This window comes from Eschrichtius robustus, chromosome 6 (genome assembly GCF_028021215.1).
Source record: "Eschrichtius robustus isolate mEscRob2 chromosome 6, mEscRob2.pri, whole genome shotgun sequence".
NCBI classification, from domain to species: Eukaryota; Metazoa; Chordata; class Mammalia; order Artiodactyla; family Eschrichtiidae; genus Eschrichtius; species Eschrichtius robustus.
This window is the reverse complement of record NC_090829.1, coordinates 27545184-27560524: the sequence shown is the minus strand read 5'-3', so window position 1 is coordinate 27560524 and position 15341 is coordinate 27545184. Positions and strand designations below refer to the sequence as shown.

Here is a 15341-nt window from a genome sequence, read left to right as displayed (position 1 = left end):
GGATACAGATGAACAGCAAGATGAAGTACAGGCATACCTCTTTTATTTGCATTTCACTTTATTGCACTTTGCAGATATTGCACTTTTTACAAATAGAAGGTTCATGGAAACCTTGAGTGAAGTAAGTCTATCAGCACCATTTTTCCAACAGCATTTGCTCACTTCATGTCTCTGTGTCACAAACTGGTAATTATTACAATATTTCAAACCCTCCACCAGCAAAAAGATTATGACTTACTGATGGCTGGAATGTAGTTAGCATTTTTTAGCAATAAAGTATATTTAATTAAGGTAGTACATTGTTTTTTAAGACATAATGCTATTGCACACTTAATAGGCTACAATATAATTTACAAATAACTTTTATATGTACTGAAAAGCCACAATTTCATGTGACTTACTTTATTGTGATATGCACTTTATTGCAGTGGTCTGGAACCAAACCTGCAATATATCCAAGGCATGCATGTATATAGGGTGAGGTCTGAAATGGTACTGAACACAAGAACATCTGTCTTCATGGTGCTGGGATGCACCAGCCTCTAAGAATATGGATGCATTCACCACCCTGGAAGATCTCTGAACCCCATCATTTAGTTTGATTGACTAAATCATTGGCCATTGGTTATTAGGTCAATCTCTAACCTCTCCCCAGCTTCTCCCCCACAAGCCCCACTCCCCTTCCACTTGCCAAGTCTCTAATCCTTGGCTTGGACTTTCTGGTGACTGGCCCCAATCCTGAAGCTATCAATCAGTGGCCCACAGCCAGTCATCTCATAAGCCCACAAAAGATTTATCACTCAGAAGTTTCCAAAGCTTTTAGCATCTGTGTGCCAGGAACCTGGGACAAAGATCACATGTTATAATTGTAAAACTCTCCTACAATTCCTATCACTAAGAAAGTTATAAGAGTTTTAGAGCTCTATGTCAGGAATCAGACAGAAAAACTAAATACATATTTCTTCCTGAGTCACAAATACCAATTTTTTCAAAGTTGAAAGAACTTTATTATAGGGATTTTCTCTTCTTAAAAGGCTATCTGAAATTTAGGTAAGTATTACCTAGTCCTGATAACTTTTCAGTTGTAAGTCATTGTTCATATTTGAAGCTTTCCATAAAGAATTATAATTTTTACTTTTTGAATGACTTTTGGTGAAGTTTAAAATTTCTTGCTATAGGAATCAAAATGGGGAAATGTTACTATCTGTTATGTCCAGTGGTAGGATTATGGTGGTTGGTAAATTATCTTCTGTATTTTTTATTTTAAAAAATATTTTTAAATTAAAAATAAATTTTAAAAATAAAATAAGATTTCCTTACTGGGTACAAATGCTTAAATGGCAGCTATTAGAAGATGGAACACTAAACTGTACAAGAGATTTGTGTCTGTTTTTGCCACAATAACGATGCATAACAACCCCTAAAGCTCCGTAGCTTAAAACAACAGGCATTTGATTTTCATGCTTATGGGTCTGTAGGTCAACAGTGTCTGGGGGATATACCTAGGCTTAGACAGATGGCTCTGATTTAGGCTGTAAATTGCCCTCAGGTCTGCTTCACGTATGTTCATTCCACAGCTGTAGCAACAGCAGCTGCCTGGATCATGCTTTTCTAGTGGCTGATCACAGGAGAGCAAGACCATGGCCAAACTGCTCATCCATGTTTAAGGTCTCCGCTCCTGTCACATCCACTAACACTCCATTGGTCAAACAAGGCACTGGTCAATCCTAATTTCAATGTGCGGGGAAGTATACTGGGCTTACAGAGGGAGGGGATTGAAATGACTATTTGATGAACGGTAATCTATGCTATTACAGTGTTCATATTAAAAGTTTATTTCAGGTTTTTTAATATAAAGTTGGCCAAAGAGTTCGTTTGGGTTTTTCTGTAACATCTTATGGAAAAACCCAAACGAACTTTTTGGCAACCCAATAATTTAACCATCCACATCCAAACAAAATGGGTCAACTGTTTTTAGTTTCTCCACATTTATGTTATTGTCAACATAAGGTTGTTGGCAGCACGTATTGTATCTTATACACATTCAAAAAGGACACTTCTCTTCCTGGCTTCATACACCCTGCCTGCACATACTTTGGTGAGTGTGGGCTACATTCAGACCCACATGTCCACTTGGTGAGGTGCATTTATCCAGCCACAATCTGTTCAACTCTTTATAATGGCCCTGAGCTTTCGTTAGTCAGAATTGTAAAATTAGAAAAATTTTACTTTGGAGCTCTTTTGTTTCATACATGCTTCCTCCTTTGTTGTTCAGCCCCATTCTGTTGTCAAGCCTTACCCCAAGCCTTGACCTGGAGCATCCCATCAAGTTACTTATTGGTTACTTTACTTCACTCAAAACTGCCAGTCCTCTTCTCCAGGCTCTTGGCATTTCACATTTTCCTACTGACAGTGGGTGATAATGGGGCTTCCCATCACCTTTAAACACTAGACCTATATAAACTCTCTGTGCTTGTCTTAAAGCAGAATTCAGATGGGTGTTTCATTTACTACACCCCCCCCCCATGGCTTCTAGAAATTTGATCAAAGAAATATTTCATATTTGTATCTTTTTCTACTTAACTTTTATTTTGGATGAATTCAACTCATTTATTAAGTCTATCTTAATGTAGAATAAAAAATGTTAAATATTTCAGCAAAACAACTTTTACATAAGGCAAAGAAATAATTTTTTCATCTATAGATAGATGCAGGTATTTGTATGCATCTACTGAATCATATAACGTTCATAGTTCCAGCTGGCACATAATTTTAAGAGTATATTTGTTTCATTTTAATCCAACTTTGAAAGTAGATTAAAAATTTCTAGAATTCTTTAAGCCTGTCTCCTTTTTTTCAATTTAGATTAAATCTCTTGATGGAAAAAATGTGGTTGGCAAGATTTCCAAGCAGTTTACTAGGCTTATGAGAGAAATATTTACACATTACAGTAACTTTGTCATCCAGTTCCCTGCAGACATTGATGTGAAAATGAAAGCTGTGATACTTGGCATGTGTTTCCTCATTGTAAGTCTATTCTTACTAATCTTGGGTATAGATGGTTTCTCTAGTATCATGCTTAAATTATTCAGTAAATTGTATATTTTAGAATGACCTTCTTAAATGTATAGGTTTTGTTCAAAAGGGTTTATTTAATCCTAGCTCTGAAATTCCAGTTTCTCCTGATACTGTGGATTCATAGGTGACTAATTCTCTCTGGAAAGTCTACTTAGTTTCACATGTCAATAGAAGGACATTAGGTGTTAAGGAGGGGCCCTAGTCTTTGGGGCTTGTATTAAAAAATCAAAATTGGTGCTTTGGGGAATACTTTAAATATGGGCTTACATAGGATAAAACTCAGTGAAACAGGTAGATTTCCTCTTGATTCACTATTAAATTAAATCATCTAATACAAGAGTATAATCTGCAATAAGAGTATATACCCAATCAAGCCATTGGATCGAACTGCTAATTGAGAGGAAATACATGGAATAGAGCAATGATCCTGAACTTGTCTTCACATTATTGCCTAGAGAGATTTCAAAAACTACAAGTACCAAATCATACCCCTGTTTAATTAAATCGGAAGCTCAGAATCAGAAGTTTGTGTAACTCCCCAGATGATTCTATATGCAGCTAAAGTCAAAGACATCTGGGACAGAACAATGATTTTCAACCTTAGCTGCACAGTAGAAACACCTGGGTAGAAACACCTGGGTAGCTTTTCACACTCCCTATGTCAAGACTGCACCCAGATCTAGTAAACCAAAATCTCTGGAAGTGGGACCAAGTCTTTAAGCTACTTAGGGCTCCCAGGTGATTCCAATATGCAAACAAGATTTGCAATCATTAGATAACTACCTTAAACATTCATTTGAAGATGCAATCAGAAAAAACTAAAAGGTGAGATGATATACAGCAAAGAGGACCCAGTTCCTTCAACAAATAAATGTCAAGGAAGATAAAAAGAAAAATAAAATGAAAAAAGGAGAGAGACATCAAATTTACCCAGTTTGTGGACCATGTTTGCATATTGAACAAATCAGTGTAAAAACACATTAACAAGACATTCAGGGAATTTGAACATTGACTGGCTATTTGATGATATAATGACTAATTAAGGTTTTAAAAGCTCTGATGATGATAATAGGGGTTATGTAAAAGCAAAACACTGTCCATATCTTTTAGCTGCAAACACTGATGTATTTCAGTATAATGTGGTATGTTGTCAGGGTTTTTGCTCTAAAATAATGGAGGTGAAGGCTGGGAGATCTAGGGGATATAGTAATTGCTGAACCAAGATTGGTCATGTTAATAATTATTGAAGCAGGGTGAGGGGTTTTTGGGACAATGTTATACAATTCTGTCTAATTTGGGATATGCATAATATTTTCTAAATAACTTTTAATATAACCACAGTTCTGTGTAAAAATTGTGTTTTCAATAAGTATTCATTTCAAATAAAAAGCAAAATCTAACCTTAACCTTAAGGGAAGGGTTCAACAAAAGGCAGAGTAATGTGAAAGATATGGTGTGTTTAGGGAAGAGAGGCAATTTGGGGTATCTGGATAGATGGGAAATGAGACTGGGGGTGATGGTGGGGTTATTTAGAAATGACTTTGGCCTTCTTCTAAAAGTCCTTTAAAGATTAGGCAACTTTTTGTTGGTAATTCTTTAAAAATTTTTTGGTTAATTGGTTAGTTTCAAACTAGATGTATATAAAAATTATAAATATAAATTTTAGAAAGATAGATTCTGGTGTCTATTAGAAAGAAATGAATTTGAGAGGTAAAATTGCAATAGTGCAACTGCAAGTGATTAGCAATTAGGATTAAATTATTTCTGTTGAAGGGATAAAGGAAAATAATAGATGTGAGAGAAAAATTCTATAGGGTTTGGCTAAAGTCATAGGGGAGGGCATCTGGATACACAATGATGGAATGGAACAAGCTGGGGAACACAGTGAGCAAATTCGGAAGACAAATCATGAAACCGATGCAAAAATTTCTAAGGTGCATTCTGACTCTTGAGATGGCTGTCATTCTTGTGGAAAACAAATCTAAAAATTGCACATGGAACTCTAGTCACAAGTTAGGAGAGAGAAGGACTACAAAACATAGAGGAGAAAGATTGAAAGAGAAGGATCCCAAGGGGGATTTTTAAAAAGTGAAATATGGAGAAATTACCAGAAGATTAATCAAATTCATGCAGTTATCAACAAATGCATAGAATTGTAGTATTTAATTGCTATTAAAATTGAAAGCTGCAGGTAGAGCTTACACAGCTATAGACTAGCTCCAGGTTTACTTTTTACAGTTTTTTGTTTCTTGTTTAATAGATATATTACTGTATTTTACCAGATCCCTCAGCATCTCTGCATCAGAATTATCTCTGTTCTGCTGTTGAAAATTCATTTCTGTATTTTTGCTTTTATCTAGGATTTCATGTTTTATGATAACAATGGCTGCATTCAGCTTTTGACAGCAGGAACATGGTAGCAGATTAATGAAAGTATCAGAAAATTTGATGTCTATACTGATTGGGACTGTATAAAAGAAAAACTCATCATTTTTTTCTCTTGAAAGTCATCGTACCATATGTGAAATACTCTGTAATGCCTGTAGTCCCAGAATGTTATTTCACTTTGAAACTATGGTTCATTTTCTGTTCACTGGCTACAAATGTTTTATACATTTTCTTTGAATGTTTGCTCTGTATTTGGGAGAAATGCATAGGACTTTTACCTTTAGACATGAAACTTCTTATGAAAAGCCATTTTAAATTATACTCTGATTTATTTTCCATTTTTATAGCAAAAATTAATGACTTATTAAAGGAATTATAATGTAAAATTATACTTTGTTAAATCTAGTTATTTCATATGTAACAACTCATGTTATTTTACAAATACTGTATATTCAAGAGTTAACATTAACATAATTTCAGTATCCTTTACAATTATGTTCAAATAATACTCAATATGAATATCAAGGAAAAGTAAAATGTGTTTGTTTTATATTCAGGAATCCACACTATATTTAACTTTTTGATAAATTAATCTGCTAGTGTAAGTAAAATCTCCATATTGACAAGACAGTAAATTACCATTTTTGATGGTTTTGATTTTGATTCTGTCCCAAAGAAGGACACATTTTAAAAACTCACTCTAAAACTGGCGTATTGTTATAATTTTTGAAGTAACCATTTACACATGGAATAGTTAGTTCCTATATCCTATTGTTTATAGAACACAGTAACCTCGATATTACTCTAGGTGTTAATAGAATATACATATTCCTTTTCAGGGTATAAACTTCAGTATAGGCCTAGTGTTAAATGTACCAATAATCAAATAACCGGTTTTTAAATTATTGATATATTTCCTTGCATATTTGATTTTTTTAAACAATCAGTGAACAAGCAATTCAGGTGGTATTCTGAAGCCTGTATCTTTCATTCTCTTTCAAATCTCTTTAAAAGGAGCAAAAGCGTATGATACCATTAGTAAAATCAATACCAGTATTGGAAGCTAGCATTTCTATCTGTCAGAAAGTTAAAGGAATTTTTAAACTCTGTTTTGTAGAGAAAATTGAATTGAGTGAGATATCCAACCCACAATTTACTTCATGCAAAGGACATGTGTTTAAGAAATAAGAGCTTATGGGAGAAACTGCCTTTCTTCTGCAGCAGAACTCCAACACCACTAGCTGCTAATGCTGAGAACACTGGGATGGCAGGGAAACTGCGGGAAAAGTGATGTCCAGACTACCTTTCATTAGCCTAAATAATTCACCACATGCCAGAGTACAACGATAAGATGTAACAGAGGTATTCACATTCAGTTTAGAGTTGGTACAGACAGCATGCCAGGTAAAGTGAGGTACCTGCACAGCTGGATACTAGTGGCATTAGTTATACCAGTTTAGAGAAGGGGAGGGCTTTCCAAGCCAGCTGTCAGGTACCACAACCAACCCAAAAAGAGGTTAGAGATACTGACATTATCTCTGTGACAGCTGCATCTTGCTTTCATTTCCCCCCACCCCTTCCTCCCCAGCTTCCTCCTCCCCTTTCCTTGCATGGGACACAGGGTCTCTGATTATACAAAGTAAAACCGCAGATAATCTGAGCAATTCCTTCTATCTTCAACTGTGCAAGGAAAATTTAAGCAGAAAACCACACACTATCTGCAGGACCCATTTAAGTTCAAATATTAGACAAATACCTTCTCATTAAATATTTATAAAGAGAAAAATGATCAAATATGAAAGATTAGAAATTTAAATGAGAAAAATACCAGGAATTACAATAAATATCTTAATTTGTAATCTCAGTGAGATTTCAGGGAATGTTGCATATGTATTTGTTCCTGGAAGAGGCAATAGAGAAATGGGAACATTTTGATGTGGCAAAATGTTAGTGAGGTTGAAAAATATGATGACCACATCATATCATCCATATGATGGAAGAAAGATAACACAATAAGAAGACAGATTTTAGAAATTCTCCAGGAAGTCTAACAAAGTGTAGAGAGAAAAGATGATTTTTGTGGAATAGATATATCAACTTCAATTTATGTACAACCAGAATTCCAGAAGGAGAAATCAGATGGAACCAAGAGAATAATTTTTATAAGTAAGAAAACTTATTTCCAGTCAGAACAGACTGTACTCTTCTGGTTGAATGAATTTATCATATATCAGAAAAATTCATGAAAATACCTATCTATGATTATTTATTCACAAAACAATTATTATATATCTGCACTAGGGGAGACATTGTTAGGCCTTAGTAGAATGGTTTCTGTGCCTTAAAATCCATGATATTCCCACAGTCTAGTTCATTTTTACTTACCTCATCAATAAGGTTCAATCAATTCAGCACTGTTTAATCACAGACATTTAAAGGATCAAAGTATGAGGAACAAAAAGAAATCCTATAAAAGTATTGTGTCCTTGCACCCCATTTACTATGCCTGCCTTTGTGTAGAGACCTTACCACTTCAGAGGTTCTGTCCTTCAGGATGATGTGACTTAGAGACGTGGGGTCATGGACTCATTCAGAACAGGGGTTCCCTTTGCCTGTCCTTCTCACTCTGAAAAGAACAAAAGAAAATCATCACATCTCAGGTCATTATTCTGCCCCCCAAGTCCTAGCTCTTGGCTTCTAAGTGCCATTCTCTACCTGAACTGGGCTCTTTGAGAAATGGTGATCCCAGAGTTGAAGCCAGGAAAAGTACAAGATAAGCCTTGAACAACTTATGGAAGATCAAGAAGGTGCTCAAGGAATGATGGTGGTGTGTTCAAAGAATGAATTTGAAAGGGCTCCAACCAGCAAAATTAAGGACAATTTGAACATCAAAATATTTTTATGAGATTATTACCATTAAGTAAAGTAGGACACCATGTGTCCTTACAGACATAATAAATGAGAAAATTAAAATTTTGCTGAGGACACAGATATAGTTTTGAATTACTTTCTCATGAAACCCTTTTAATTTTTAAGGGGGAAAGAGTAACTTTTCCAGCAGAGCCTAGCAGCCCCCACTGTGATCACATAATCAAAGTTATCATCATCAATAATGGGACAAAGTAAATTGCGTATCACCTAATTGGATTCAGGAGTTGTGACATGTAGTTTAGAACAGCACATAGTGAAATAATAGTTCCAAGTTTTATTGAAATATAATTGACATATAACATTGTATTCGTTTTAGATGTACAACATGAGGATTTATGTTTATATTGCAAAATGATTACCACAGCAAGTTTAGTTAACATCCATCCCCTCACATAGTTACAATTTTTCTTTTCTTGTGATGAGAACTTTAAGATTTTCTCTCTTAAAATCCTGCACAGAGGATCGGTGCCGACCAGTGCTCACCAGCCTGAGACGCTTGTCTGCTCACCTGCTGGGGTGGATGGGTGCTGGGAGCTGAGGCTCAGGCTTTGGAGTTCGGATCCCAGGGAGAGGACTGGGGTTGGCTGCATGAAGACAGCCTGAAGGGGCTAGTGCGCCACAGCTAGCCGGGAGGGAGTCCGGGAAAAAGTCTGGACCTGGTGTAGAGGCAAGAGACCACTGTGGGTGTGCAAGGAGAGGCGCGGGCCCTCCATAGGAGCTTCTTGCTCCGAGTGCTCACAGACAGCAGGGCACTGCCTACTCGAGTTCCAGAGGTGGGCACGAGCCACGACTGTTATCTCAGTCCCCAGAGGCGGGTGCAACAGCTGCTGCTGCTGCCACCAAGGGTCCTATGAGCACATGCAGGTTACTGCCCACACCTTCCTGGGAGCCTGTGCAGCCCACCACTGCTGAGGATCCCACATTCCTGGGCCAACTTCCCTGGGAGAACGCACGGCGTGCCTCAGGCTGTTGTAACTTCACGTGGGCATACCAAACAACTAGCAAGACAGACACACAACCCCACCCATTAGCAGACAGGCTGCCTAAAGTCATACTAAGCTCACAGACAAGCCAAAACACACCACCAGATGTGGCCCTGCCCATCAGAGGGGCAAGATCCAGCCCCACCTACCAGAACACAGGCCCCAGGAAGTGTACACAAGCCTCTGGACCAATCTCACCCACTAGGGACAGACACCAGAAGTAAGGGGTACTATGACCCTGCAGCCTGCAGAAAGGAGACCCCAAACACAGTAAGTTAAACAAAAGGAGAAGACAGAGAAATATGCAGCAGATGAAGGAGCAAGGTAAAAACCCACAAGACTAAACGAATGAAAAGGAAATAGGCAGTCTACCTGAAAAAGAATTCAGAGTAATGAGAATAAAGATGATCCAAAATCTCAGAAATAGAATGGAGAAAATAAAAGAAACATTGAACAAGGACCTAGAAGAACTAAAGAGCACACAAACAGTGATGAACACCACAATAACTGAAATTAAAAATACACTTGAAGGAATCGATAGCAGAATAACTGAGGCAGAAGAATGGATAAGTGAGGTGGAAGACAGAATGGTGGAAATAACTGCCACAGAGCAGAGTAAAGAAAAAAGAATGAAAAGAATGGAGGACAGACTCAGAGACCTCTAGGACAACATTAAACACACAAACATTCAAATTATAGGGGTCCCAGAAGAAGAAGAGAAAGAGAAGGGGTCTGAGAAAATATTTGAAGAGATCATAGACGAAAACTTCACTAACATGGGACAGGAAATATTCAATCAAGTCCAGGAAGCGCAGAGAGTCCCATACAGGATAAACCCAGGGAGAAACATGCCAAGACACATATTAATCAAACAATCAAAAATTAAATTCAAAGAAAAAATATTAAAAGAAGCAAGGGGAGAGCAACAAATAACATAAGTGAATACCCATAAGGTTATCAGCTGATTTTTCAGCAGAAACTCTGCAGGCCAGAAGGGAGTGGCAGAATATATTTAATGTGATGAAAGGGAAAAACCTACAACCAAGATTACTCTACCCATCAAGGATCTCACTCAGATTCAACGGAGACATCAAAAGCTTTACAGACAAGCAAAAGCTAAGAGAATTCAGCACCACAAAACCAGCTCTACAACAAATGCTAAAGGAACTTCTCTAAGGGGGAAACACAAGAGAAAAAAAGGACCTACAAAAACAAACCCAAAACAATTAAGAAAACGGTCATAGGAACATACATGTCGATAATTAACTTAAATGTGAATGGATTAAATGCTCCAACCAAAAGACACAGGCTTGCTGAATGGATACAAAAACAAGATCCATATATATACTGTCTACAAGAGACCCACTTCAGACCTAGGGACACATACAGACTGAAAGTGAAGGGAAGGAAAAAGTTATTCCATGCAAATGGAAATCAAAAGAAAGCTGGAGTAGCAATACTCATAACAGATAAAATAGAATTTAAAATAAAGAATGTTACAACAGACAAGGAAGGACACTACATAATGATCAAGGGATCAATCCAAGAAGAAGATATAACAATTGTAAATATATATGCACCCAATGTAGGAGCACCTCAATACATAAGGCAAATGCTAACAGCTATAAAAGGGGGAATCAACAGGAACACAATAATAGTGGGGGACTATAATACCTCACTTATAGCAGTGGACAGATCATCCAGACAGAAAATTAATAAGGAAACACAAGCTTTAAATGACACAATAGACCAGATAAATTTAATTGATATTTATAGGACATTCTTCCAAAAACAGCAGATTACACTTTCTTCTCAAGTGCACATGGAACATACTGAGGATAGATCACATCTTCAGTCACAAATCAAGCCTCAGTAAATTTAAGAAAATTGAAATCATATCAAGCATCTTTTCTGACCACAACGCTATGAGATTAGAAATCAATTACAGGAAAAAACTGAAAAAAACACAAACACATGGAGGCTAAACAATAACTACTAAATAACCAAGAGATCACCAAAGAAATCAAAGAAGAAACCAAAAAATACCTAGAGACAAATAACAATGAAAACACAACCCAAAACCTAAGGGATGCAGCAAAAGCAGTTCTAAGAGGGAAGTTTATAGCAATACAATCCTACCTCAGGAAACAAGAAAAATATCAAATAAGCAATCTAACCTTACACCTAAATGAACTAGAGAAAGAAGAACAAACAAAAACCAAAGTTAGTAGAAGGAAAGAAATCATAAAGATCAGATCAGAAATAAATGAAATAGAAACAAAGAAAACAATAGCAAAGATCAATAAAACTAAAGCTGGTTTTTGAGAAGGTAAACAAAATTGATAAACCTTTAGCTAGACTCATCAAGAAAAAGAGGGAGAGGACTCAAATCAATAAAATTAGAAATGAAAAAGAAGAAGTTACAACAGACACCGCAGAAATACAAAGCATCCTAAGAGACTACTACAAGCAACTCTATGCCAATAAAATGGACAACCTGGAAGAAATGGACAAATTCTTATAAAGGTATAACCTTCCAACACTGAACCAGGAAGAAGTAGAAAATATGAACAGACAAATCACAAGTAATGAAATTGAAACTGTGATTAAAAATCTTCCAGCAAACAAAAGTCCAGGACCAGATAGCTTCACAGGTGAATTCTATCAAACATTTAGAGAAGAGCTAACAGCCATCCTTCTCAAACTCTTCCAAAAATTTGCAGAGGAAATAACACCCCTAAACTCATTCTAAGAGGCCACCATCACCCTGATACCAAAACCAGACAAAGATATTACAAAAAAAGAATATTACAGACCAATATCACTGATGAATATAGAAGCAAAAATCCTCAACAAAATACTAGCAAACAGAATCCAACAGCACACTAAAAGGATCATACACCATGATCAAGTGGGATTTATCCCAGGGGTGCAAGTATTCTTCAATATATGCAAATCAATCAATGTGATACACCATATTAAACTGAAGAATAAAAACCATATGATCATCTCAATAGATGCAGAAAAAGCTTTTGACAAAATTCAACACCCATTTATGATAAAAAATCTCCAGAAAGTGGGTATAGAGGGCACCTACCTCAACATAATAAAACCCATATACAACAAACCCACAGCAAACGTCATTCTCAATGGTGAAAAACTGAAAGCATTTCCTCTAAGATCAGGAACAAGACAAGGATATCCACTCTCGTCACTTTTATTCAACATAGTTTTCAAAGTCCTAGCCACAGCAATCAGAGAAGAAAAAGAAATAAAAGGAATACAAATTGGAAAAGAAGAAGTAAAACTGCCACTGTTTGCAGATGACATGATACTATACAAAGAAAATCCTAAAGATGACACCAGAAAACTACTAGAGCTAATCAATGAATTTGGTAAAGTTGCAGGATACAAAATTAATGCACAGAAATCTCTTGCATTCCTATACACTAACAACGAAAGATCAGAAAGTGAAATTAAGGAAACAATCCCATTCACGATTGCAACAAAAAGAATAAAATACCTAGGAATAAACCTACATAAGGAGGTAAAAGACTTGTACTCAGAAAACTACAAGACACTGATGAAAGAAATTAAAGATGACACAAGCAGAAAATACCATGTTCTCAGATTGGAAGAAGCAATATTGTGGAAATGACTATACTACCCAAAGCAATCTACAGATTCAATGCAATCCCTATCAACTTACCAATGGCATTTTTCAGAGAACTAGAACAAAAAATCTTAAAATTTGTATGGAGATGTAAAAGGCCCCGAATAACCAAAGCAATCTTGAGAAAAAAATAACAGAGCTGGAGGAATCAGACTCCCTGACTTCAGACTATACTACAAAGCTACAGTAACCAAGACAATATGGTACTGGCACAAAAAACAGAAATATAGATCAATGGAAAAGGATAGAAAGCCCAGAGATAAACCCACGCACCTATGGTCAACTAATCTACGACAAAGGAGGCAAGGATATACAATGGAGACAAGACAGCCTCTTCAATAAGTGGTGCTTGGAAAACTGGACAGCTACATGTAAAAGAATGAAATTAGAACATTCCCAAACACCATACAGAAAAATAAACTCAAAATGAGTTAAACACCTAAATGTAAGACCAGATACTATAAAACTCTTATATAAAACTCTTAGAGGAAAACATAGGAAGAACACTCCTTGACATAAATCACAGCAACATCTTTTTTGACCCACCTCCTAGAGTAATGGAAATAAAAACGTAAATAAACAAATGGGACCTAATGAAACTTAAAAGCTTTTGCATAGCAAAGGAAACCATAAACAAGAGAAAAAGAGAAACCTCAGAATGGGAGAAAATATTTGCAAATGAATAAACAAAGGATTAATCTCCAAAATATACAAGCAGCTCATGCAGCTCAATATCAAAAAAAAAAACAAACAAACAACCCTATCAAAAAATGGGTGGAAGACCTAAATATACATTTCTCCAAAGAAGATATACAGATGGCCAACGAACACATGAAAAGATGCTCAACATCACTAATTATCAGAGAAATGCAAATCAAAACTACAAGGAGGTGTCACCTCACACCAGTCAGAATGGCCATAATCAAAAAATCTACAATAAATTCTGGAGTGAGTGTGGAGAAAAGGGAACCCTCTTGCACTGTTGGTGGGAATGTAAATTGATACAGCCACTATGGAGAACAGTATGGAGGTTCCTTAAAAAACTAAAAATAGAATTACCATATGACACGACAATCCCACTACTGGGCATATACCCAGAGAAAACCATAATTCAAAAAGGCACATGTACCCCAATGTTCACTGCAGCACTATTTACAATAGCCTGGTCACGGAAGCAACCTAAATGTCCATCGATAGACGAATGGATAAAGAAGTTGTGGTACATATATACAATGGAACATTACTTAGCCATAAAAAGGAATGAAATTGGGTCATTTGTAGAGACTTGGGTGGACTAGAGACTGTCATACAGAGTGAAGTAAGCCAGAAGGAGAAAAACAAATGTTTATTAACGCATATATGTGGAATCTAGAAGAATGGTATAGATGAACCAGGGGTTTGCAAGGCAGAAATAGAGAAATAGATGTAGACAACCAACGTATGGACACCAAAGGGAGAAAGGGGGGAGTGGGATGAATTGGAAGGTTGGGATTGACATATATACACTAATATGTGTAAAATAGATAACTAATGAGAACCTGCTGTATAGCACAGGGGACTCCACTTCACTGTACAGTAGAATCTAACATGACATTATAAAACAACTCTACCACTCCCCCCAAAAAAGAACTAACCAACAATATTTACTCATTAGCAAGGGATAATATATAAGCTATTCATTTTGATAATAAGCAAGTAAGCACACATTTATTGCAAATCTTATCTTCAGTCCCAGTTTACTCACAAAATGGAAACAAGGTCAGTAGCATGCATTTAGGAATAAACCAATCACCAGGAAAACGCCCAAAGGAAAAGAAGCATTTCCCGTAGTGTCCCCAGCTTAAAGAATTTTTTGCTCTCTTTCTAACCCCAGATGGTCTGGCCAACCTTTATTTCCAGAAAGAGATAGACATAGTACCTGAAACAGAAAGAAATAAGAAATACCCTAATGCATATATGGACACACTTTAAAATTGTCAAAATTTGATAATGATGACTTCACAGGGAGAGAGAATCTCTGTCCATAAAAGCAGATATTACCTAGATGACAAGTTTCCTGAAAGTAATATTTTATAGTCTTTTAACAATAATTCCCAAACAGCAGAGCATCTGCTCACACATTTCAAAAGGCAATTATTTGCTGGTTGTTTATTTATCATGCATGTCTAACTCATGTTGTAATAAAAAACAAAAGAACAAATATTTTGGGTACTTTGTAGCCTTCAGTGCATAAGTCCCTGTCTCACACACACACACACACACACATACACACATACACACACACACAC

At 36.3% G+C, this 15341-nt stretch overlaps 1 protein-coding gene across 1 annotated transcript in view; it reads left to right on the top strand.

The window, feature by feature from the left end:
* The window catches only part of LOC137765835 (phospholipid scramblase 2-like), a gene marked incomplete at its 3' end in the record, with an annotated part of 44205 nt that extends 31565 nt beyond the window's left edge, over positions 1 to 12640 (top strand). The window contains exons 7-9 of the mRNA XM_068545621.1: positions 2866 to 3027; positions 5439 to 5454; positions 12630 to 12640. Of these exons, the coding sequence (XP_068401722.1) occupies positions 2866 to 3027; positions 5439 to 5454; positions 12630 to 12640 (189 nt within the window). The remainder of the gene's footprint in view (positions 1 to 2865; positions 3028 to 5438; positions 5455 to 12629) is intronic.
* Between the last annotated feature and the right edge of the window lie 2701 nt (positions 12641 to 15341).